Source organism: Lutra lutra, chromosome 5 (assembly GCF_902655055.1).
Source record: "Lutra lutra chromosome 5, mLutLut1.2, whole genome shotgun sequence".
Taxonomy (NCBI): Eukaryota; Metazoa; Chordata; class Mammalia; order Carnivora; family Mustelidae; genus Lutra; species Lutra lutra.
In genome coordinates this window covers 45803440-45828704 of record NC_062282.1, presented here as the reverse complement: position 1 = coordinate 45828704, position 25265 = coordinate 45803440, and the positions used below count along the sequence as shown (strand labels likewise).

Genomic DNA, 25265 nt, shown 5'->3' with positions numbered 1-25265 from the left:
TGATTGCAGAGGGGCATAACCTATTAGTATATACATATGCATTTCTGAGAAGAAGACATGGAAATTTGAGGTTAGACTTTTTATAGAAAGAATTATACAAATAACTTTTATATTATATACTTGTTCCAGTTTTCCAAACACAGTGATTTCATTAGCTCATAGTTCTTGGTACAGTTCAGTGGCCAAGTTCTTATTGTTTCCTTACTTGATTGCATGGCAGCTTTTGATAAAGGTGTTTATGCCATCTTCTTTGATACCCTGCTCTGACTTGGTTTCTGGGACACAATCCCTGGTTCTCCTCTCTCCTCACTGTTCCTTCTCAGTCCCTGATGGTTCTTCATGACCTCTAAATGCTAAAGGGTTCAGGGTTTGGGTCTCTCCTTTTCTTTCTTTCTTTCTTTTTTTTTTTTTAAGATTTTATTTATTTATTTGACAGAGAGAGATCACAAGTAGGCAGAGAGGCAGGCAGAGAGAAGGGAAGGGGGAAGCAAGGTCCCTGCTGAGCAGAGAGCCCAATGCGGGGCTCGATCACAGGACCCTGAGATCATGACCTGAGCTGAAGGCAGAGGCTTAACCCACTGAGCCACCCAGGCCCCCCTGGATCTCTCCTTTTCATTTTCTGGACTCACCCCCCAAGGTAAACTCATCCAGTCCCATGGTTTTATATATTGTATGTGCATGATTCCTAAAATGTTTAAGGCCATGCTGGACCTTCTCCCTTACCCCAAACTCATGAATCTGTTCCAAACTGAACCCTTGTTTCTCTCCATTCCATGTCTGTTTTTCACAAACATTCTCCATCTCAGTAAATGGCATCACTGTTCTTTTAGTTACTGAAAGCTAAAACATTAACTGATCTCCATCCCTCATACCCCATTTCCAATCTATCAGAAATCCCACTGTTTCTATCTCCAAAATGCATTTTGGGTTAGACCACTTCTCACCAACTCCATAGCTACTCCAAGCCATCATTTCTTGCCTAGGGTAATGCACTAACCTCCTGCCTGATCTCCCCTCTTTAAGTCTGTAGAGGCTCATCTCCAGCTTATAGGGTTTCTTAGCTTCAGAATGATTAAAATTTTGAACCAGATAATTCTTTGTGGTAGAAGGTTGTCCTCTCTATTATAGGGTTTTTAGCAGCATCCTTGGCCTGTATCTATTGGATTCCGGTAGCCTCTCCTTCCATTTTTGCTAGTTGAAAGTATCTGTAGACCTTGTCAGATGTCACCTGTAAGACAAAATCATCTCTGACCTAGAACCACTGAGTTAGAGGAAAATCCTTGAAAAATGTAAATGTAAATCATTTCCCCGCTCTAAACTTCCCAATGGTGGTGACCAAGGGTAGGGGGAGGAGGAAATGGATAGTTACTAATTAATTGGCATAAAGTTTCAGTTAAGTAAGGTGAACAAGGTTTAGAGATTTACTATACAACACTGTACCTATCACCAACAATAACATACACTTAAAATTTTGTTAACAGGGTAGATCTTGTGTTAAGTGTTCTTATCACAATTGGAATTTAAAAAAAGATCCAAGTTCCTGACAGTAGCTCAGAAGGCATAGACTATCCCTGCATGAAATACCTTCCTATGCCTTTTTACTTGGGTAGTGTCTACTCTTCCTTTCTGTTTTGACTTAAATGCAATTTCCTCTACAAAGCCTTTCCTGGCCTATTCTATAAGTTGGGTTTAGGCCCTTTCTCTGTGCTCTTATAATGTCCTGTTCTTCCTCTGACATTGTGCACATCACAGTGCATTATAATTATCTAATTATTGGACTGTGGACCCCTTGAGGGCAAGAATCTGTCTTACTTATCACAATATCCGGGACTCTTGTGCATAACACAGGGTCTAGAACAGTGCATTTAAGTAACAGTATGGTAGACTGCTTGAAGTTGCAGACTGAGCCTGGCCTGCATTACAGATTAGGATATGATATCCACATTGGTTGAGACTAGAGACAGATACAACTATAAAGCTAAGTACTACCATGTTTTTGAAATTTTCCTTTTTTTATTTGGTAGTTCTACAATTGCTCTGGTGAAACATCAAGGGTAATCTCTGCTCTTAGAGAAATCCTTGGTAAGAGAATCCCCTCATTCAGCAAATACTCATTGAGTATGTGCTATGAGCCAGACACCGGGATGGATGCCAGACAGCTACTGGAGGATAGGAAGTCAAATGCGCAGGAGTTGTGTCGTTTACCTTCTAACATGAGTGATGGTCATTCAGTACACAATAAGTTATTACATTACCTAATTGCTATTGTAAACATCAGGGAATGTGGAATGGATGCTGCAACATTCAGATAGAGAGAACTGTAAACAAAGGTTCTGAACTAGAAGGGCAACGCATGATGTACATCAGGAACTGCAAGGAGGCCGGTGTGGCTGCAGCACAGACAGAGAGGGAGGGAGAAGTACACTGAATTGAGGTTGGAGAGACAGGCAGGGACTAGAACAGGTTGTGACATTCACCTTTTTCCCCACCTCACAATCCTAGAAATTGTCTCCCGTGGTTCCACGTTTAGGCTACATGCTCCATCTTTAGTCCTTCTTTAGAACTGTGAGTGTGCCATTCTCCTCACTTGAACTAACTTTTCCTCCCCCCACAACTGAAGTCTTACTCATTCTTCAGTGTCAAGCTCAGTCCCTCCCTCCACCACAAAGAACAAGCACTCAAAGAGCCATAACCAATAAGAAGTGAAAAAAAGGCCCAGATATGATTGGGGAATAGTGAACGGTTCAGCTTAAATAGGCCAAAAGATGCCTTTCTAGGGAGTTCAGGTCAGAATATGACAGACCTTGGCATTTCTAAGTGATTTGTAGTGTAAGGGAGACAGTCTGGTGAATGGTTAGGAACACACGCTTTGGAGCTAGTCAGACCTGACTTAAAATCCAAACTCCTTACTCCATTAGCTGTGCAACCTAGAGAGAGTTCCTCAAGTCTTTAAATCTCAGTTGTTTTGTCTAAAGCAAGGGTGGTTATACCTATTTCATAAGCATAGGCTTCTTACACAATAACATAGGGTTGTTAAGGATTTAAATAGATAATGCATGCAAAGCATTTGTAACTGTGCCATGTGCATGGTATGTGTTAAATGCTGTCATTAAAACTATTCACATCATCATCCTTCTTATTCTTTCTTAACTAAATTGTAAGTTCATTAAAGGAGATGACGTGGGAATCCAGGGCCCTGTATTTCTAATGGTAAATTATCAAGAAATGCAAGTTTCCCTCTTTTTCCCAATCTCTTTTATAAATAAAGACCTTGAACTTCACTTCTCCTGCAGGCACTTAGTAAGCCCTCAATAAATATTTGTTGAATACTGAATAGGTATTATGACCCCCTGCTACTATCTGGCACTATGTTATGTATATTGTTGAGGGCTAATGATATTCATTACTGGAGAATCTTTGCATATTGGTTTTTCAAAATTAGAATGGAACTAGGAAGAATTATGGGTCCAAATATATATAAAATACCCTAACATAAGAAAGGTCTTAATAGTTGGAAAAAGATTTAGTATGGCAGCTGTTTTTCTTCTTTCATTCAACTGTTAAGAAAATACCAATGAATTATAGGGAAATGGATTTAATTTAACTCCAATTGCCCCTCTGGGGAGGGTAACCCAAATGACCAAAAGACCAGCAACTGTGGTAATCTGAGGGAAACTGAGGTGACTACAGGATCATCAGATCTTTATTTAATGTTCCACTTGTTAAGGAGGAATAGCTCTTCTTGAGTCTTTAAAAGTAACTCGAATCTACTTCACTTACTTGATTTCCCTTGGAGAAATGATCCGGCAAAGGGAAATGCTATAAAACATTTGCATTTTCAGATTCTGATGGATCTCTTAATACAGGCATCCTCTAAGTTGAGACACTGAAGCCCATGAAAACCAATATTGACACAAACGACACATAGGAGATCTTTATCAGAGTACATTGATTTAAACACTGTACTCCCATGGTATAGTTAGATCAGAATATAATTAGACCAAACTGGTCTATATTGTTCCTATAGCTTTCCAAGAATAATGGCTCTGTCTCAAAGCAGAGTTCATGTTTATTGTCATTTTATTTTAATTGACATTTACAGATAATTGTCATATGCATAAACTCTGTTGTCTGTTTTTTATTAGATAATGAAGTAGTAGTAATCAGCACAATATGACATATAATTTCTATAGTAATTCTCATGTTTTATATCAGTAGTTCATGAATATGCTCCACTAAATTTCTCTGGTCTCCTAAGAGTCAGATAGCAATTTCGGCAAATTCGGATTACAGGGCCCAGAGAGTCAGAGCAACTCACTGAGAGCTCTCCATGGTTCTGATGTCTGTAACTATGTCCTGCCTCTCTATTGACCTGATTCCTTATGGTATAATGATTCCCCTGCCTTCTGCTTTACATTATTCACACTCTGTATGGCATGCCACAAGGCACCCCAGAAATGTTTTTGTTTTCTTTGGGGTTCTTAGTGACACTGCTGGACTACCAGGAGTGGCATATCCAGACATGGAACATTCTGAAGTGACTGCTGTGCACCAGCCCCTCTGCTGGAAACTGGGATATAGAGATGAATAAAAATTGGGTTCTGCTCTTAGGTAGCTCACATTCTAGTTGAGGAAAAGAGAGGACTTGTGGAAGCACAGATAATGTCTTTTTTTTTTTTTAAAGATTTTATTTATTTATTTGACAGAGAGAGAGATCACAAGTAGACAGAGAGGCAGGCAGAGAGAGGGGAAGGGAAGCAGGCTCCCTGCTGAGCAGAGAGCCCGATGCGGGACTCGATCCCAGGACCCTGAGATCATGACCTGAGCCGAAGGCAGCGGCTTAACCCACTGAGCCACCCAGGCACCCGCACAGATAATGTCTTAAGAATTAAAAAAACTATGCTGCCCACTGCTTTTTTGCCCAATGCCATCAGATTAAGCATCTTAAAATTCTCGGTCCACCACTCTCCTATTTATTAGGAGATCATATTGATTTATACTAGGGAATTATTATACTGATTTATATTAGGAAATTATACTGGCATGTTCTTTATTTCCTGCCTAATATTCAATCCTTTGCCTGGTTTTCAAAACCCTTTATAATTTGATAGTACTTTCCCATCTATTTTACTGCCCACATCTTTCCATCATGTCTTCTTCATCAGGCCATGTCTATTCTTATTTTGGTATTTATGCTCATACTGTTAAATTTTTTTCATGTCTACCAATGCAAAAATGTATTGATAAATGCAAATCCTAAGTAATATTCAGATGCTTACTTCTTTACTCAGTGTATATTCATCCAGGCTCTGTGGTAGGTGCTAGGGTTATAGTGGTGGGCAAGACAATGAAGCCCTTACTCTAGGGGAGCTCTGAGTCAGCCTACAACTTTATTACTCAAAATACAGTCCTTGGACCAGCAGCATTGGCTTCATCTGGGAGTTTATTAGAAATACAAGATTCTGGGGCGCCCGGGTGGCTCAGTGGGTTAAAGCCTCTGCCTTCGGCTCAGGTCATGGTCCCAGGGTCCTTGGATCGAGTCCCGCATTGGGCTCTCTGCTCAGCAGGGAGCCTGCTTCCTCCTCTCTCTCTCTCTCTCTGCCTGCCTCTCTGCAAACTTGGGATCTCTGTCTGTCAAATAAATAAATAAAATCTTAAAAAAAAGAAATACAAGATCCTATGCCCCACTCCAAACCTACTAAGTTTGAACCTCATTTTAACAAAATCCCTTGATAACTTTTATGCACAAATTTCAGAAGCAGTGGCCTAGGTAATAGGTACTGTAAAAGCAACTATAATAGCATGTAAAGGCTGCTATGATGCTGAAGGATGGAGATAAGAGAGCTAGTACCATGTTTGGTTATTTAATGGGCATTTTCTTTCCAGTAAATTAAGAAATAATGGAGTGTGTGTGTGTACGTGTTTGGGGACCACATGTTATTGTCCTTGAGAATTTCCCATTCACCCAGCCTAGCCCTGAGTCCACTATAAGTGCTCTCACATATACTTTTGTCAACACTGATTGATTGAATTGTTTACAGAAGTATTCAAACAAATTTGAGGTTTTAGAGGTTTCAGCAAATGATGGAATTGTTCAGTTTTTGCCAGTACAGTTCTGATTTATTGAGTGTGGGGGTTTTACTTTGTTGCAACAAGAAGCAATGTTTTTTATCCTTTTCAAAGTCCTAGCATTTCAGTACAGTTGACTTAAACAAGGATAGAAAATTCACAAAATAAAATAAAACCAAATTTTGCACAGAACGGTTTTTGCTATGTGGTTCAAGCCTGTAGATGAGTTTGCTTTTTCTGTGAGTTATTTTTATTTTTATCATGTGTTGAGAGCTTAGTGATTCAAACTCAGTCAATACCCCTAGTTTAACTGCCCCAACACATCCATTACTTAGTAATAGCCTTAGACTCAACAGGCACAAAACATGCTACCTAAAAACAATTTTATATTTTTCACATTTTCATCTATCTTATGGTGTTCCAATGCAATCTATAGCTTTCTTTATGCACTGAATTGAGACTAAGAGTCAATAAGAGCAATGATGTCTTGAATGCACAAACAATGCCTTTTTGTTTCCTACTACCTGCTACCTCATTTGATATGGAATCTTTTTCTTTTAGGTTAATTTTCAGTGAAGGAGAATTAATCCTTCTCTGCCTTTTCTCTGATGTCTCTGGAGTTTTGCATGCTCCATGTTTGGATGCTAAAGGATGCATTTTGTACTCAGAAGTGTTCTGAGCTTTATCCATCACTTGTAGGTATTTTGAAACACTGCCCATAAAATCACTGACAGTGTCTCAGCTATTGATTTGTTCTAGAGCTTCAAGAAAAAACCACAATCACTAATGCTCCAGTGGAATCACAGTATCTTTCAGTTAGAAAAATACTGCAGACATCATCTCATGAGAGTCTCTTCTATACTTCCCCCTACTCCTAATGGAATAATTCAGCCTTTGTTTTAGCATCCATGACCAGCCTTCTCCAGACATCTGGTTACTAGTTATTGAGGTATTATAAAGCTATAGTAATTAGCTAGGAAGGTGTAGGGCAAGAATAAGTACATCAACAGAACAGAATCAAGTGTCCAGAAACAAATCTATTTCTGTTTATTGACCTGATTTATGAGGAAGGGGAATGCAGTGGGGAAAATGGACAGCCTCAATAAATCATGATAGCTCAGTAGGAAATCCATATGCAAAATAAAAACAACAACAAACCTGGTCCTGTACTTTGCACATATCTACTGGACACACAGATCCAAATATGAGACATAAAATTTCATAAGAAATCATAGAAGAATATCTTCATGACTTTGAGGTAGGCAAAGACATCTTAGCAAAACAGAGTCCTAGTCATAAAGGAAAAACTTGCTAAACTGACTACATTATAACTATTTCTGTTCATCATACAACACTGTCAAGATAGTGAAAAGACAAACCACAGAACAGAAGATATTGATAATACAGGCATCTGATAATATGCATTACCAAGGATATATAAAGAATGCTTTGTAATACAACAATGAGAAGAAAAAACAAATAAACTTAACAGAAGAGTGGGAAAAAATTTCCTACTTCTTCATGAAAGTGGCTATACAAATGGCTAATAAATATGAAAAAGCTGTGAGTCATCAGACAAATGCAAATTAAAAACAATGTGATATTACAGCACCCACTTGCTAAAATGAAAAAGGTAGATGTGAGCAACTAAACACATCTATTGCTTATGAGGATGAGGATGTAAACTTGTTTTCAGAAACAGTTTGGCAAATCTGTAACAGGGAATTATAAATAAGGTGGTCTGGGAATTCCTCTCCTAGGTATACAGAAATTCCATATGCTCATCCAAAGACTTTTACAAGAATATAGCAGTATTACTTATAATGGCCTCTCACTGGGAACAACAGAAATGTTTATCTGCAAAGATAGTCACACTTGTGGATTTATTTATGGATAAATAAATTGCAATGTATCCACTTGATGAAATACTATACAAAAATGAGAATGAATGGACTACAACTGAATGTGATGATATAGATGTATTTCACAACATAATATTGAGCAAAAAGACCCAGACTTAAAAAGAGTATGTATTGTATAGTTCTACTTATAAGGTTCAAAACAGCTCAGTTAGTAAAATTAATCTATGTTGTCAGGAGTCAGGATAGTGATTACTCTTGTATGGGGAAGGGAGCAAAAACGGGTCCCTGAGATTTTGGTAGTATTCCATTTCTTAATTTTAGTTTTGATCATATAGGTGTTTTCACTTTATGAAAATTGAGCTATGTATTTTTGATTTGTACACTGATTGTGTGTTGGACCTCAAATAATTAAGTAAATTATGTGTCAAGGGTGGGGAAGATATGAGGAAAACAGTAACTCACAATTAAAATCTTCCTATGCTCAGGATGGTGTTGAAAGTATAGATTGCTCTGGGAAGTATAGACATTTTAACATTTTTCAAAGTGCTGGAACAAGCAATCCTAAAATTTGTATGGACCAGAAAGATCCTGAATGGCCAAGGAAATGTTGAAAAAGAAAAACAAAGCTGGGGGCTTCACATTGCCTGATTTCAAGCTATATTATAAAGCTGTGATCACCAAGACAGCTTGGTATTGTCACAAAAACAGACACATAGATCAATGGAACAGGATAGAGAGCCCAGATATGGACCCTCAACTCTATGGTCAACTAATCTTCAACAAAGCAGGAAAAAAATATCCAATGGAAAAAACAGTCTCTTCAATAAATGGTGCTGGGAAAATCGGGCAGCTATATACAGAAGAATGAAACTCGACCATTCTCTTACACCATACACAAAGATTAACTCTAAATGGATGGAAGACCTCAGTGTGAGACAGGAATCCATCAGAGTCTTAGAGGAGAACATAGGCAGTAACCTCTTCAACATCAGCCACACCAACATCTTTGGAGACACATCTCCATAGGCAATGGAAACAAAAACAAAAAGGAACTTTGGCGATTTCTTCAAGACAAAAAAGCTGCTGCATGGTATTCCTTTGTATAGATAGATAGATAGATAGAGAGATAGAGAGATAGAGAGATATAGATATATATCGATATATCTATATATATCGATATATATAGATATATCGATATATATCTATATCTCTCTATCTCTCTATCTCTCTATCTATAGATATCTATATAGATATCTATATATATCTATATCTCTATATCTATCTATCTATCTATCTATACCACATCATCTTTATCCATTCATCTGTTGATGGACATCTAGGTTCTTTCCAATGGAATACTATGCAGCCATCAAAACCCCTGAAATCTTGCCATTTGCAACGAGGTAGATGGAACTGGAGGTTATTATGCTATGTGAAATAAGTCAATCAGAGAAAGATTATCATATGATCTCTCTGATATGAGGAATTTGAGAGGCAGGGTGGGAGGTTGTGCGGATAGGGAGGGGAAAAATGAAACAAGATGGGATCAGGAGGGAGACAAACCATAAGAGATTCTTAAGCTCATGAAACAAACTGAGGGTTGTTGGAGGGTGGGGGTTTAGGGATATGGTGGCTGGGCTATGGACATTGGAAAGGATATGTGCTGTGGTAAGTGCTGTGAAATGTGTGAGCCTCATGATTCACAGACCTATACCCCTGGGGCGAATAATACATTACATGTTAATAAAAGAAAAGAAATTTTAAAAAAAGATAAAAAGCTTTTGCACAGCAAAGGAAATAGTCAACAAAACAAAGAGGCAACCCATGACACAGGAGAAGATATTTGCAAATGACACTACAGATAAAGGACTGATATCCAAGATCTATAGAGAACTTCTCAAACTCAACATCCAAAAAACAGTAAAAAAAAAAAAAAAATGGGCAGAAGACATGAACAGACACTTGTCCAAAGAAGACATACAAATGGCTAACAGACACATGAAAAAATGTTCAACATCATTAATGATCAGGGAAATTCAAATTAAAGCCACATTGAGATATCACCTTATACCACTTAGAATGGCAAAAATTGACAAGGCAAGAAGCAACAAACGTTGGAGAGGTTGTGGAGAAAGGGGAACCCTCTTACCCTGTTGGTAAAAATACAAGTTGGTACAGCCACTTCGGAAAACAGTGTGGAGATTCCTCAGAAGTTAAAAATAGGGGTACCTGGGTGGCTCAGTGGGTTGAGCCTCTGCCTTTGGCTCAGGTCATGATCTCAAGGTCCTGGGATCAAGCCCCACATCGGGCTCTCTGCTCAGCAGGGAGCCTGCTTCCCCCCACCCCCCCGCCGCCTGCCTCTCTGCCTACTTGTGATCTCTCTCTCTGTCAAATAAATAAATAAAATCTTTAATAAAAGTTAAAAATAGAACTACTCTATGACCCAGCAATTGCACCACTGGATATTTACCCCAAAGATACACAGTTGTAGTGAAAAGATGGGCCACAGATGCACCCCAGTGTTCATAGCAGCAATGTCCACAATAGCCAAACTGCGGAAGGGGTTGAGATGCCCTTCAACAGATGAATGGATAAAGATGTGGTCCATATATACAATGGAATATTACATATATATTCCACATATACAATGGAATAATAATCTTCGGAAAGGATGAATACCCAACATTTGTATCAACATGGATGGAATTGGAGGAGCTATGCTAAGTGATATAATTCAAGCAGGGAAAGTCAATTATCACTTATTTGTAGAATGTAAGGAATAGCATGGAAGACATTAGGAAAAGGAAGGGAGAAATGAAGAGGTGGAATCAGAGGGGTAGAAAAACCACGAGAGACTATGGACTACAGGAAACAAACTGAAGGTTTTAGAGGGGAGGGGGGCTGGGAGGATGGTGAGCCCGATGAAGGGTATTGAGGGCACATATTACATGGAGCATTGGGTGTTATCTGTAAACAACGAATCATGGAACGCTACATCAAAACTAATGATGTATGGTGACTAATGTAACATAATAAAAAACAGTCTTCCTATGCTAATCAAATCAAATCTAAGAGGGTAAAGTCCGTTGATTAAAAAAGAGGTTGCAGTTTGAAAAAAATAAATAATGAATCTTCGTTGTGTTAGTATGAAATCCTCCTTTTCTCCTTTGAGTTTCAATGCAACAGATATGGGGAAATTTAAAAGCCACTGGCTTTGTAGGGAGGTATGGTGGGTTTGCTTTGGGTTTAATGATGTGTCTGCTCTTTCTCCTTCTCCAGCCAGATGAGTAGATGAAGACTGACCTTCTACCAACATCCATCTCTCCCTTCAGATGACATAGGATGGCACGGATGGCATGTGGGGTCCTAGATACACCTGAACTTTGTAAGTTTCCTGTTCCTTATATTAGTCATATCTTCCCAGTTTGACTATAAATGTTACATAAGCAAAGACCTGGCATTTCTTATTTCCATGTATTCTTCATGTACTAAGGAGAGAACTGATCAGAAGGACTCACTAAACGCTTTCCGTTGTAGATCATTCAGACTGTGAAATCTGAGGTGTGAGAAGGAAAGTGACTTGCCTGGTGTCACCTGGCCACAATTAATGTCTTCTGACTCCTGTCCTTGTCCAGCCAGGCTCTCTACATGGCTTTGCTGAGGAAAAATAAACCATTCCCCTTTTGTTCTGTTTGCCTTGGCTTTACTTCTCAGTACAGGGATGAAAAGGCACACCATCTCAGTTTTGCTAACTCTGTTCTGCTTTGCTGATTCGCTGAGCAAATATTGCCTAAATGTGGCACCTTTGGCTGTGGGGAGCAGGAACAATATATATAGTGTCAAAAAAGCAAAGGCAGTGACCTGGCTCATTTCAGTGTTCAGATCTGCAAAATGAGAACACACCAAGCTCTTGTGTTCCTCCTGTCTCTTTTCATTAGCCTCTAGGGATTATGATGAAGTTCAAGGCTCTACATATCCTGAAAAGTGTTGAAATCTAAGCATCAGTCATTTGGAAAATTGCTCATTGTGAGGGTCACTTGATTTATTTTCAACAAAAATGCTTCATTGAAGTCTGGACTATGAAATGGTCAATGTTAATTTAACCCACTTTGTGAACTCTCTCCACCTTGGTTTTCTGAAGTATAAAATGAGATGCTTAGATAAGAAACTTCCTGACATTTAAGGCTCTGTTCAGTAGATTCATTAGGGATCTAATCTGTAGATTCATTAACTCAAATAATTACTAGGATCTATTATGGACACAAAATATTAATAAGCACTAAGTATACATTAATAAGCATGGACTCTAAATGCCATATATGTGTATATATCTCTACTCTGGGAGAGAGGCAGGGAGGGCAGGGTGGGAGGGGAAGGGGAGGAAAGATGGAGAAGGAGATAGAGGAAGGGGGAGAGAATGAATGAATGAATATATGACTTTTACTGATTACATGTCAGGCACCATATTAGGTACCATAAGAGTTTATTTAAAATCTTTACAATGATTCCAAAAAGGATTATCTTCTCTTTATATATAAGGTATGACAGATTGTATTTTCCAAATATGGCCATAACAATCTGTCTTACTCAATACTGTCTTACTTAACAATGTGATTTTGACACTTGTTCCACTGAAAGGTTCCTTCCTTTTTGATATGCCCGGACTTGTGACTATGGCATAAGTCACACTATATGACTTCTCAGGGTAGGTCACATAAGGTGATACAGCTTCTGCCTGCCATCTCTTTGGTCCCTTGTTCTTGGAACTGACCTCATGCCGAGGAAGCCCAAACAGAGCATGGAGAGGGTACATGCAGGTGTGTGTGGCAACAGCTTCACCTGTCAGCCGTGTACAGGAGTCTTCGTGTGATTCCTCCCCCCGGCTATCCAGTCATCCACAGCCTTTTAGTTCTTCCGTCTGAGGCCCTGGACATCCTCAGGCAGGGTTAAGGCATCCTACTACGCTGTGTTTCCGATTTCCTGACTCACGGATTCCATGAGTATAATATGCCACAAGTTTGGACTTATTATGTAGCAATAGTAACAGAGACTCTGAGTTGCAAAGTTAGTTGTCCAGGGTCACACAGCAGATAAGTGTGCCAGGCAGAAATAAGCCCCGGCCTAAATCCTGGGCTTGTGCTCTTAATTACCCTGTTCAGAAAGTGCTGCATATTTACAAGTCCTGCAAAACCAGTGTCTGTCACTCTGGGGAACAGAGAAAACCACTGTAATGCTCACCACTAAGAAACAAAATCAGATGCCCAGGAGCTGAGGAGGGGACTGGTGGACAGTGTAGTTTGGCAGGGTAGAGTTGAGGCCAAGGAGATGAGTTTTGCAAGGGAGGCAGCCAGCAGCTCAGATCCAGTTCCTGTGCAGGCTTAAAGTGAGACGTAACCCCGGGATGGGATGAGTGATGCTGTCCATACCCTCCAGTCACAACACTGTACCTGGCAGCCTTCCTCCTTCTTCTGGAGCAGTTTCTGGACTGCTCTCAGGCCAGTGTTGGGCCAGGAGGGCAACCAGATAAAGAGATTGATGGCAGTGAGTCCCAGAAAGCTCTCAGCAGAGAATAAATGATTGGTGAGAGGTCAGAGACAAAGTGGAAAGGAAGTGATGTGATCAACTCAAAAGGACAGAAAGAAAATTAAGATTCTTGAATCCTTGGTATATGCTAGGCAACATGCATTAGTTTTTATTTATGTATTTCTGTAAGAATCCTATGATATTGGCACTAATGACCCTGTTTTTTAAGGGATACTGAGGCTTGGTAGTTAAGTTACTGGCTCAAGTCTTGTAACTAGTAACTGGTGGGTTAGGATTCAAACCTAGGTCTCTGTGAATAATGGTTGTATGGTCTCAAGATGCAGTTATTTCTTCTTCTTAGCTTGGGCTTCTCTCCACCCCCCAACTGCCTTACGTGGAGTTTCTTCTATAAGTTTAGCTTTATCTTTTAGGACCAGCCAAGTCTCTCCTTTTTCAATAAGCCAGCCCAGATTGTTTTAGTCCTCAGTGATCTTTTTTTCCCCTCTACCTGTTGACTACAAATCCTGTTCTTGGGAATTACTCGGTTATACATTCTGCTTTATTATCTATGTTTTTTTTTCCCTTATATATCTTGGTTCTTCCACTGACTTGCAAAGTCAGAGGTCTGAACTCATGTTCCTTGCTTCTTTGCATCTGCCATAATGTTTAGCACTATGCCCAAGGCAAGGTTTAGACCCCAAATGACACTCAATTAAAACATTTGAAGATTAATGCTCCCTGGTGCCTACAGAAATATACACCCACAGTAACCAGAAACAAAACAAAATAAACTCCCTCTCCATTCTCTCCCTCCCCCTTCCCAGAATGGGTATGTACACAGAGAATAGGACATGAAAGAGAAAATGAATATCAGGTGGGTGCCTAGCCAGAATTCCACAGAAGGGAAGTCATCTTTCTGCCTGACAGCCCCTCTGTGCCACTCAGGAGATAACCTGACAGCAGCAGTGGCAGGGACTCCCCAAGTGCCCAGCCAGGATCCTCTGAATTCTAGAAATGAGACCTGGCTAACATCATTCTATCCACTGTAGACCAAGACTTAACACCAATCAATAAAGGTGCTCCATGGGAAGCTGGGAATTTCTCACTGACAGCAATGGAAGAACTGACCCAATATTGCCCATTTTAGACTCTTCGTTTCTTGGGTGATGCTCTAATGGCTTTATAAAGGTTATAGGTCCCCCAAAGTCATAGTATTGAGTTTATTATTAAACTTCGTGAGCTCTGAACCTTCGGCTAATGAGTACCTGGGGAAGGCCTTGATTGAAAAGGTCCCATCGCTCAACACATGCCTGCCTCAGTGCCTTTGTTCATGGCAATCTCTGCGCCCACTCCTTTGCCCCTAGATTTCCCCCTTCATTTCTCTTTGCTTTTCTAGAAAATCTTATCTCATCTCTCACGGCACAGTCCAATGCTTACCGGAGGTCTCTCTTCACCACAGCCCACACTAATTTCTCCTTTCTCAGAAAAAATTTGGCACCAAATCCACATGCCACAGAGTTTAGCCCTCAGTTATGCATTCTCTTAGTTCCCTGTGTTCCAGGAAGGCAGCCTGGTGCAGTGAAAAGAACCTATAATTTGGGACCAGTGGGACCACAAGCCATTATTTCCCTGCCATGCAACCCTGAAGATCTTTACAAAGCAGCACAGGCATTCTTGTTCTTCTACCAAAACAGCTGCCCTGGGTTCCACTGGATGATGAACGATCCCTTCTTTCAGCAGACTTCCACTGAGGGACAGTGGGCTACTGCCGGATTTTTAAAACAACAATGAAAGGGACATCCTTATAGATACATCTTGTCGCATTTGCACAACAATTTCTATAGGATAAATGTATGGACCCTAGATGTCCCCCCACCCATACAATTTTAAGGCCATTTATGATCCTTTTTGCCTCCTTTTCTCCCACCCCCATTCCTACCTAAAGAGCTATGGTTAAATGCCATCTCTAGCTTTGGGCTGTGATTATGAAACCTACTGTATACCATAGTCGCCTCCTAGGTGAAGCCAAGAGGTTGGCCTCTCCTAAGTGGCGTGAGTTGTATCTTTGCTTCTGTCCCTGTTTCACATCTTTCTTGCTCTGGCTGGCCACACTGAACTTCCACTTGGTGGGGGTAGAGTGCACTCCTGGGTGCTCATCTCTCCTTTCTCAGGAGATGGCTTTTAAAGACAAAGAGAGACTGTAAAGAATAAAAATGGAATAAAAACCCATGACAAGAAAGGTCCATTAAAAAACTCAGAGTTAGGGAGCCCTACAGAAGATGATGGGTACCTTTTTTAAATGAATTCTAACAATCCATGGAGAACCCTAAGGGACCCTCAGATTTCTGGTTTTGGAAGACTGCAGTGTATCAAGGATAAATCATGGAATGAGACACACAGAGACTATAATCTCAGCTCTGCAGGGTAACCAGGGACAAGGGAGTTAATCTCTCTGGGCTTCAGTTTTCTCTTCTGTAGAATGGTGCTGATGTACCCAGGCAGAGGTTGTCATGACGACGAATAATGTGATCTAACACCAGAGTGCCTGACACACAGTAGTTGCAACAAGTGAAAGCAATCATAACTACTGTTTTGTGAGCCAAGAGAAGATTAGAGCCCCTGAATAATGGGATAACTGGCAACATTAGGATGATGGGGAGCTTTGTTTTCTGCGTCTACGTAAATTCCTTTTCTTCAGTTCCACATGATTTTCCTCCAGATCTCTCCATAGACCAGGACTGAGTTTCCCCATGTGACATAAGTAGTTACTGACAGCCAGTAAATTTCTCCATTAGATTGCTTTCCCTCCATTAAATGAAAAACAAGACATGCTTAGAAAATGACATATTAATTCAACAAGTATGTATTTGAATACAAAAGGCCTTGGTGCCAGGTTTTGGATGAGATGCAGAGATCAGTGTGCCAGTCTGCATCTTGGTGAGAAATAGCCAGAGTAACTCCAGTGCAGGGCAGTGGGTAAAGGATGCCCTCAGACATATGCAGTGACAGTGGTGACAGCAACAGCAGCGTCAACAGCTCTTACTGTCTGTGGGTCAGCCCTGTGCAGAGGAAGAACTTTCTGGGCATTAATGTCATTTAATACCCTTTCAGTAGGTTGTCTTCTTATTACCCTCATCTTCCAGAAGAAGAAACTGAGGTGCAGAGAAAATATCTTCCCACACTTGGACAGCTGCTAGGATCCAATGGCAGCAACACTATTCCAGGCTTCAGCCATAACCATGACCATGCTTCAGAAGAGTAACTGGGGCTGGGAAGCCAGTATTTGCAAGAGGGGAAGAGTTGAGTAGGAAAGATGGGAGTAGTCCCTCCAATCAGAGGGGATGACAAGGGGATGGGCAAACAAAATAAAGCACAACTTGGTTTGGCTGGAGCCCTGGCTGAACCTGGGAATCAGAGGGAGACACACCTTAGATAGGGGTCTGGGGACATAGTAGGGACCATTTTGCTGCCATTTTGAAGATGGAGTAGCTACACAGATAGAGGAAGTGACTCACCCAGTGGGCTAATAGTCTACTGAGACTGAACTTCTTTCTAAACTCCTTTCCCACCACCTCCAGTGCTGTGGGCCTGCCCCCTGTGACAGCAGCTACCCCCACTGCCTCCCTGGGTGGGACTGTAGCAGCTACTGAGCTTCCTTGTTTTAAGGCCCTCTTAAGCCACCAGAGACAGCATGAGTATCATCACGTAGGTTTGTCATTTCTGTGTTAGGGTGCCTGACACCAATTATATTCTGCTCGATACCTTGGGCTTAATTTGCCTATGATCTTCCTTGAACATCCCTAGGGCAAAAGTATTCTTTGGCACAGACGGATTGTGCCTGACTCATATTCAAAACCACCAGACTCCTCTAGAAGTATGATCATACATGCCCCATCAATTCAATTAATAATGCTTTCATGTTTTCCCTATGTAGAATTTTGTACTTCCTCCCAGATGAACAATTGGGTCTTCTGGTTCCAGATGCTGTATCTGCAGGGAAAGTTTAAAAAGAAACAAGAGGTTCTCTTCAGGACAATGTAGAACCTAGGAAGATATAGTCATGGGCAGGCTTTTTTGTTATAGAGACATAGGGATCATCTTTCTTCTAGTGCAGCCCCCATCCATGGCCTGGATTTTCTACAGTAGGTCAAAGATGAAAAAAAACATAGTAATCACATTTTGGAACATATACTTGGGGCCAAAAATGGAGGGGGAGGGGGACAATCCCTTTTACAATACATAAATATAAATATTCCAAGTATGTCTAAATTCATTAAAGGTGAATTAACACCATTCTGGTGTTAGTGAGCTTACTCGGATTACCACTGTGAGTGCTGGCTAAGTCCCTCCCCGCTTTGTATGCCAGAAGCTTCACCTAGCAAATTGGGTTGGGGGTGTTGATTATATTTTACAGGTGTTTTGCTTATTGCTTGCCTCCTTTTGCTAGAGGGTAAACTCTTGGGAGGGCAGGGAGTTTTTGTCTGCTTTGTTCAGGGATATGTCCTATAGTACTTTGAACCATATCTGTTGCATAATAGGTGCTCAGTAAATATTTAATGAGTGAATAAATGGCTCTAAACATCCCTTTGAGCTCAGTGGAACACTTTCTAAAAATTTGCCTTTGCCATTTTTGAAAGGAAAAAAAACACAAGCTTTCAGTTAAGGTGCTCAAAGTTTGGACTTTCAGAGCACTCTAGAGAGGGAGAGAGTCATTTTCCTTCTCTCTTTCTCATAGCCAAAATTGCTGGCTGAGATGCAGAAAATGATGCTTTTCGTTTGCGTACCCAGTGAAGCCTTTATCCTCCTGTCTCTGCATTCATTTTAGTACTTCCATGTGGCTTCTGGAGCTTCTGAAATTTCTACTCTTGTGCTTCTCAATGGTCTGTGAAATGCTGGGCCCTAGAGCCTGGCTCTGGGTCTTGCCATCAGGTAGCAGAGGATTAGAGTTGAAAAGGAATGAGACACTGAGCTGAAGTCCCCCCAGGGATGGGGCCAATCCCAGATGGTCCCTACACAGATCACACCTAACACATTGGCAGAATCCCCTCATCAGGGCCAATGGCAAGGGACAGATGATTTTGATGCAGGTGGTCCCTGCAGAAACCCCTCCACCTAGTCTTAAGCAACAAAGCATCTACACTTCTTGCATCATGATTGCCTACACATCCTTGTGATACTGTTCCTTGAAGCAACGAATCTGTGTCCTATATGATGTTTATGTTTTCTAAAGGTGAAATATTTTATGATTTCAGGTAGCTTCTATCAGTTCCCCTAAATTTCTACTCTCAGTCCCTTCTTTCCTCCCGCAGCACTTAAATGACAAAAGATGAGCAAGAGAAGGAGGTTTGCATGACTGTCTCTGGGAGAGGGGGTGGGAGAACAGGAGGTGGATGGGATGGATTTCTCATCTCCTCTTAATGTCATCACATACTGGTTGCTATGGAACTTTTGTGTGAATGCAAAGGTCAGACTGTCGTTGGTTATCAGTTTGGGATCTGCTCATTGGTTATCCTGTTCCCATGGTGAATCAGTTGCTTGGCCTGACAAGTAGATTAGCTGGTGGGGGGTGGTGGTGTGTGGTATAGGGTTCTTAGAGATCTCCAAAGTGCCATTACTCCTCCACTTGAGACTTCTCACTGAGACTAATTATCTTCACTAGGTGAGATAATTATCATATATTCTGATACATTTTAAGATCAGGAATAAAGTAGTTTTGAAAGCTGCAGTCATAATTTCCCATTTTCCTCTATTCCCCTAGGACTTTCCAAACCCCTCTTGTTCTGCTTACTAAGGTCATCTGAACCCAGAAAAGTACTGACCCCATGGACAAGCTAGTGAGGAAGTGGGAGCTGTGGGAATAAAGAGGTAAAGAGGCTCACTCGTAGCTCACTTGTAGGCAGGGGAGCCCTGGGTTGGCACTGCATGGTAGGCAGCACTGGACTGGGTATCAGCAGGCCACAGGGATGGTCTTGGTCCCCTCAGAGGAAATCGCTTTGCCCTCTTGGGCCTTGGTTTCCTCATGCATAACACGAGATGTATATACTAGATCATCCTAACGATCGCACCCAAGGCTGAAGGTCCCTGGAACTGTGGTTCCATGTTTTCTGAACTCCCCCTACCTCCTTACCTCTTGGATCTACCTTCCCTCTTCCCTCTCCTCACTCTCATATACCCAGTCCATCAGCAAGTCCTGTCAGGTCTAGTTTCAAAGCAGCCCACAAATCCATCCTCCTGACCATTATCATTTCCATCACTGTAATTTCCCCTAGATGGCCATGAGATCCTCCTGCTTGGTTTCTCTGCTTCCACTCTTGACTATTCTTGGCCCAATTCATTTTCCTCATAGCTCCCCAGAGTGATATTTTAGCATGTAAATCAATCCTTCCCTTGCTTAAAACTCTCCAATGCCTTCCCATTATATTTAAAATAAAACTCTTTAATTTATACTACGGTATAGGGCTGCACATAATCTGGACTCTGCCTACTTCTCTGATGCTGTCTCAGACCCCTGTTCTCATTCACTGCAAGCCACATACACGGGTCACCCCTTCCATCCTTGAAAGCAGTGAAGCTCTTTTCCATCTGAGAGCCTTTGCACGTGGCTCTTATGTCTCTCAGCTCTGTGCCAGCCTACCTCTTTGTTACTTATCAGCTCCTCGGAGAAACTTTCTCAGAACTCCTTTAGTCAGTCCCTTGTAATTCCACTTCTCTTATTATCTGTTGCCACAGCAGGGTCATTTAATTTGTAGCACACCACAGTTGCCTGTTTAATGCCTATCTTACAGCACTGTACTCGCCAGCTCCTTGAAGCAAATACTTCTAGACCCTGTGCTCCTCACTGATGTATCTTCATATACTCAGTGCCCTGCATCATGCCCTGCATATCGTGGACAATTAGCAATATCTGTTGAGTAGGTGAATGATGCTACCTACACATAGAAGGAGAGGGTGCAGAAAAGAAAGTCGAAGGAAAAATACGTTTTGCCTGTGATGGTTTTGTCCCTCCTTTAGCATATTTCTTCTCAAAATGTTCCTCTCTATGGGAAAAAGAATCTAAATATCTATTAAAATAGGTCATCAGACAGGAGAAGCAGGCCTATGAAGTCAATTCATGGATGGCATTTTAATCGCACCATCAGCCTAATGCAAAAAACTGTAATCTGTGATCATAGCTAAACCGAACTTTAACTTTGAGTGTTAAATAGCTTACACAAACCCAGTTTCTCATATAAATATTTTAGGGAGAGGTGGGAAGAGTCTTTAAAGCATTTCAGGAGTATTTACTGGCATATGTCATTGAATGTGTTGATCACAGATTATTTACTCACAGTGGAAGCAGAGAAAACATTGACTATAGGCACTGTAGCCAATGCTGCTGGTTGATTTCCCAACCATCTGCATTCCTTCCCCTCTAGAGGCTAGAACACCCATGTTCTTGCCTTACTGGCCTTCTTTGCCACTAGAAAGTGATCACGGGCCGCTGTTCTGACTAATGAGACAGAAGCAGGCATCAGCTGCTGTTGTGGGGAGTATTCTGGTAAGCTTTTGTTCTTCTGATCCAAAGAGCTAGAAATGGCAATCCTTCTTCCCCTCTTGCTGCTTGAACAGGCACACGATGTCTGGGGGTAGCCATCATGTGAATATGAGCAAATGCTAAGACAATCCCAAAACAGCAGCTCCTGACTCCACTGAACCATGAGCCACTGTCTGCTTCCATGCTTCTTACAATCTAAGAAAGACAACTCCTTATCTGCTCATATTCCCGTGGTCAGATTATTGTGTTCATTGCAAGGAAGCACATTAAGCTACATTTTATCGGCTTTGATTAACAGACATGAACATGAACTTTGAAGAGATGAAGAGATACAATTACTCATGTATGAGTATAGAGACATGTAATTCTGATGGAACTTAGTTTCTGAAAATCTAAATTAGTGAGGATTTATGATATACTCTTTAAGTAAACAGCAAGAACAACTAATTGCAGCTCATTTGGACGGATGTTTTTTGTATACACCCCTTAAAGCTCTTCCCACCGTAGCCCCCAGATTGCCCGACACAGGGCTCTGCATGTCAGAAGCTCATGAAACTTGGTGCAAAACAAGCAAACCTAAAGCTTCTGTTGATGTTTGCAGTCTCTGGCTCTGCTCACTTTCTAAGCATCCTTGTCTTTGTTGTCTGGCTCTAGTGGGATAAAGTAGACACTTCTCTGTAGTGTATATTTCCAGGATACATTATGATGCTTCTCTGACTGTTAGGGGGTTTCTGTAGGCCCCTAAGCTCTGGGATTGGCTAGGGTAGGCCTGCTAAGGAAAAGTTCATCTCAAGTAGATAAAACTTCTTATTCTTATTCTTCTGGAAGGTTTACCCTTTTGTCTGCCAGTCTCTTCGATCCAAAATGACAAATCCTTCTCCCCAGTTCCTGGGAGGAGGACTCAGGCATTCAGATGTTTCTGATCTCTGGAGTGAACCACTGACTGTTTTTGCTTTGTCCCTGGACTTCCCAGCAAGGGAGAAGTCCAGTGGCCTCCAAACCAGTGGGAGTGCCTTTTCTTCTAGTGAAGTTGAGTAGAAGCCCAACATATAAAATCAATAAAATAATAAAAAATGGCACTTGTTTATGGTGCTTCCTGGATATTATTATATTATGGGTTCTGTATATATCATTCTATTTTAAACCTCACAGCAATACTTGAGGTGGGAACTGTTCCATTTTACCAGTGAAAAAACAGGCAACGAGTGGAGGTGTTCTATCGAAGATTAGGAGAAAGGAGGCTGGGCTGGACCCTGTGCAGTCTCCTCTTCACCTCAGTGTTGGGTCCTAAGATACTCTAGTGGAACCCTCAGAAGGCCTGGAGAAAAAGTGTGAAAATTCTTCTGCAGTTAAGGGTCGCTAACTCAGATACCCTTCCAGGGGCCAGCTGGGTAACAGAAGAATGAAAGTGGTTAGCTGGGGGCTGTGGTGCAGTGGGGGATGCACAGATCAGCTGAGGAGGGCACCTGCCATGCAGCTGTGCACAACCGTGACCAACTTCTGTGCAGAGCCAATGAAAACAGGCCTGACGGGATTCGGCTCTTGTGGACTGGGGACAATGGGTGGAAGGGTGGAGAGTATGAAAACATATGCTGAGGTCAAACCACTTAGGTGAGACATTAGGAGGTGAGATGCCCACCGAGGAAGGAAATAATGGAGGAAAACCACCTCTGGGTCTTTTTAGACACGTGCATATTGTGATGGCCCTACATTATACTGACGAGCTAAGAGTCATTTCTTCCCACTGTTTATCTACTGGCCTGATTTATTTTTAACAAGTCCTTCCCCTGCTTGGTTCTGTCTACTCTTCACCATGTGTTTGCCAGTATTGGCCAAGCATCCAGTCTCACACCTCCTCTCCCACGCACCCCACCCCCCAACTGTCTTCTTATTTAAAGAAAAACAAGATTATAATGGTGAACAATGAGACTACCTAAATTATACAGCAGCCAAAATGAGTCCTGAGGGAAGCTCCTTAGGAAGAATTTTATTCCATTGCTACTTAGGAATATTGGTTCTCATTGACACTCAAATGCAAAACGGACAGGTGGTAAAGATGCCTCCAGCATAGGTCCTGGAGGGCTCAACTGTTATGCACTTTGCCCCCAGAGGGTGACAGTGTGTGCAAATCGATTCATGACAGCCAAGTTCGAAGTCATGCCTCCCTGTGTGCTTTAGAAACTTGGTAGTCTATAAAGGATTGCCTAGTGGAAAAGGAGTTCATAGACAGAGAACAACTGTAAAAGGAAAAGGAAATATAGTCAGTGCTTGTGTATCAGGTAAATTGGAGGAGCTTTGTGGCATGAACATTCCAGAATGTAGTTGAAAGAACATGACACACAAAGACAGGAGGTCAACAAATGTGGGGATTGGTCCAGTTTGGAAGATTTCAAGTTTTTTCATGCCCCCTACTTTCTATTCTGCCTTCTTTTTTTTTTCTTTCTTAGCTTCAGAATTTTTTTTTTTTTCCCGTAAGAAGCAGTATTCACAATCTAATATATAAAACAGACAAAAATGGAACTACTTTGGTTCTGGGGGCAGGGATTGCAACCTCATTGATTTGGGCACTCAGGTTCTCTCAATGCAGTATCTGAGGTACCCCTTAGAAATCCCCGTTTTGAACCACAAGGAGCAAATTTACATCACCCTTGGACCTAGATTATTTCCAAGGTCTGTCTCAGAACTAAGAAGAAGAGAACCCTTTCTCTTAAAAATGAAGACACCGAGGTCTACCAGGGTCAGGCGTCCTGCTCAGGGCCATACAGAGCACACTACCGCCAGTGCTGGGACCCACTCATAGTTCAGCACTCCTTCCATCACTTGGCCAGTAGTACAGGATGGTGGTCTGAATCTCAACTCACCTAACTACTCAGCGGTGCAACCTTGGCAAGATTCAACATTCGTGTGGTCCTCATTTATGAAAGAAGATATAATGAGGGTCCCACCTTATGCTTCTGTGAGGATTCAGTGAGATAATGCAAATATGGGACACAAAACCTGGCTCCCTGTCCATTGGGTGCTCACTAACTGTTAGTTGTACCATACTGTCCCTCATCCCTTCTCTGAACCTTTCAGCCACAGAACATCAGACTTGTGATTATGCCTGTTAATCTTGACAGAGCACATCAATCAGGTAACAGACAGAGCTGGCTCAGACACAGGAGGCATCCAGATAATCGACAGCATACACTAGACAGTTGACTGTAAAGTGTAGTTGAAAAGCTAAATACAAGTAAAGTCTGGAAATAATTCCTATCCCTTAACTTTCCAGTATTTGCTTTCTCCACCCGCCCCCCCCCCCCCTACGAAAAAATAAAGCATTGAGCAAAGGGGTTGAGAAGAACTCACTGACCTGGGAGAAATGTCACATCCTTGTTGCATGAATGCTCCCAGGGAGAACCACAGACTGTTGAATATGCCAAACTCATTGGATTGGTCACTGGTTGTCTGGTCCCGTCCTTCCTCAAACTCTTCACTGTGCCATTCGTAGGGGCTGAAGCGGCTGACCAGGAAGAGGACGACACTCACTCCAATGTAGGCAAAGACAATGCACATCCAAATCTCATAAGCCAAAGGGTCGAGGAAGGAGAAGACCCCCGGTTTGGACTTCTGCGGCTTTTTTATCATGATGGAGATTCCCAAACTCATGAATGGCTTGGAGAAGTCTATCACCTCTTCCCGGACCAAGGTGATAGTTAAAGGAGCTACGGCCACATCGGCTCTCTGCAAAACAAAACAAAACAAAACAAAACAAAACAAAACAAAACAAGAAGAAGAAGAAAAAATGCAGTTGAGCTCAGCAGCTCTGTATTCTCTTGTTTCTCTCTCCACTGAATATTCTTTTGCATCTTAAAGGACATGAAAGTTGAAAAGAACCTTACAAGTCTAATCCCTCCTCCTTTCTAAAAGGTATTTCTGACAAATGAGTGATCAGCTCGCTATCTTACAGGAGAGATGATCCCATTGTCTGACAGCTCTAACTGTGAAGGCATCTTCCTCACATTACAGGGGCGGTAGGGGTGATATCTGTTGCTTCTGCCTGCCGAACAGCCATATCTCCTTCCTCTGCTGGAAAATAACTTTTTTTTTAAGATTTTATTTATTTATTTGACGGACAGAGATCACAAGTAGGCAGAGAGGCAGGCAGAGAGAGGGAGGGGGAAGCTCCCCACTGAGGCTCCCCACTGAGCAGAGAGGCTGATGCAGGGCTCCATCCCAGGACCCTGAGATCATGACCCACTGAGCCACCCAGGCGCCCCTGGAAAATCACTCTTGCC

The 25265-nt window shown here is 41.6% G+C and overlaps 1 protein-coding gene across 4 annotated transcripts in view; it reads right to left on the bottom strand.

The window, feature by feature from the left end:
• The window catches only part of GRIA1 (glutamate ionotropic receptor AMPA type subunit 1), a 309387-nt gene that overhangs the window by 67787 nt on the left and 216335 nt on the right, over nt 1–25265 (bottom strand). For all 4 annotated transcript variants that reach the window (XM_047730841.1, XM_047730840.1, XM_047730839.1 and 1 more), the window contains one exon: nt 24341–24711. In XM_047730841.1, the coding sequence (XP_047586797.1) occupies nt 24341–24711 (371 nt within the window). The remainder of the gene's footprint in view (nt 1–24340; nt 24712–25265) is intronic.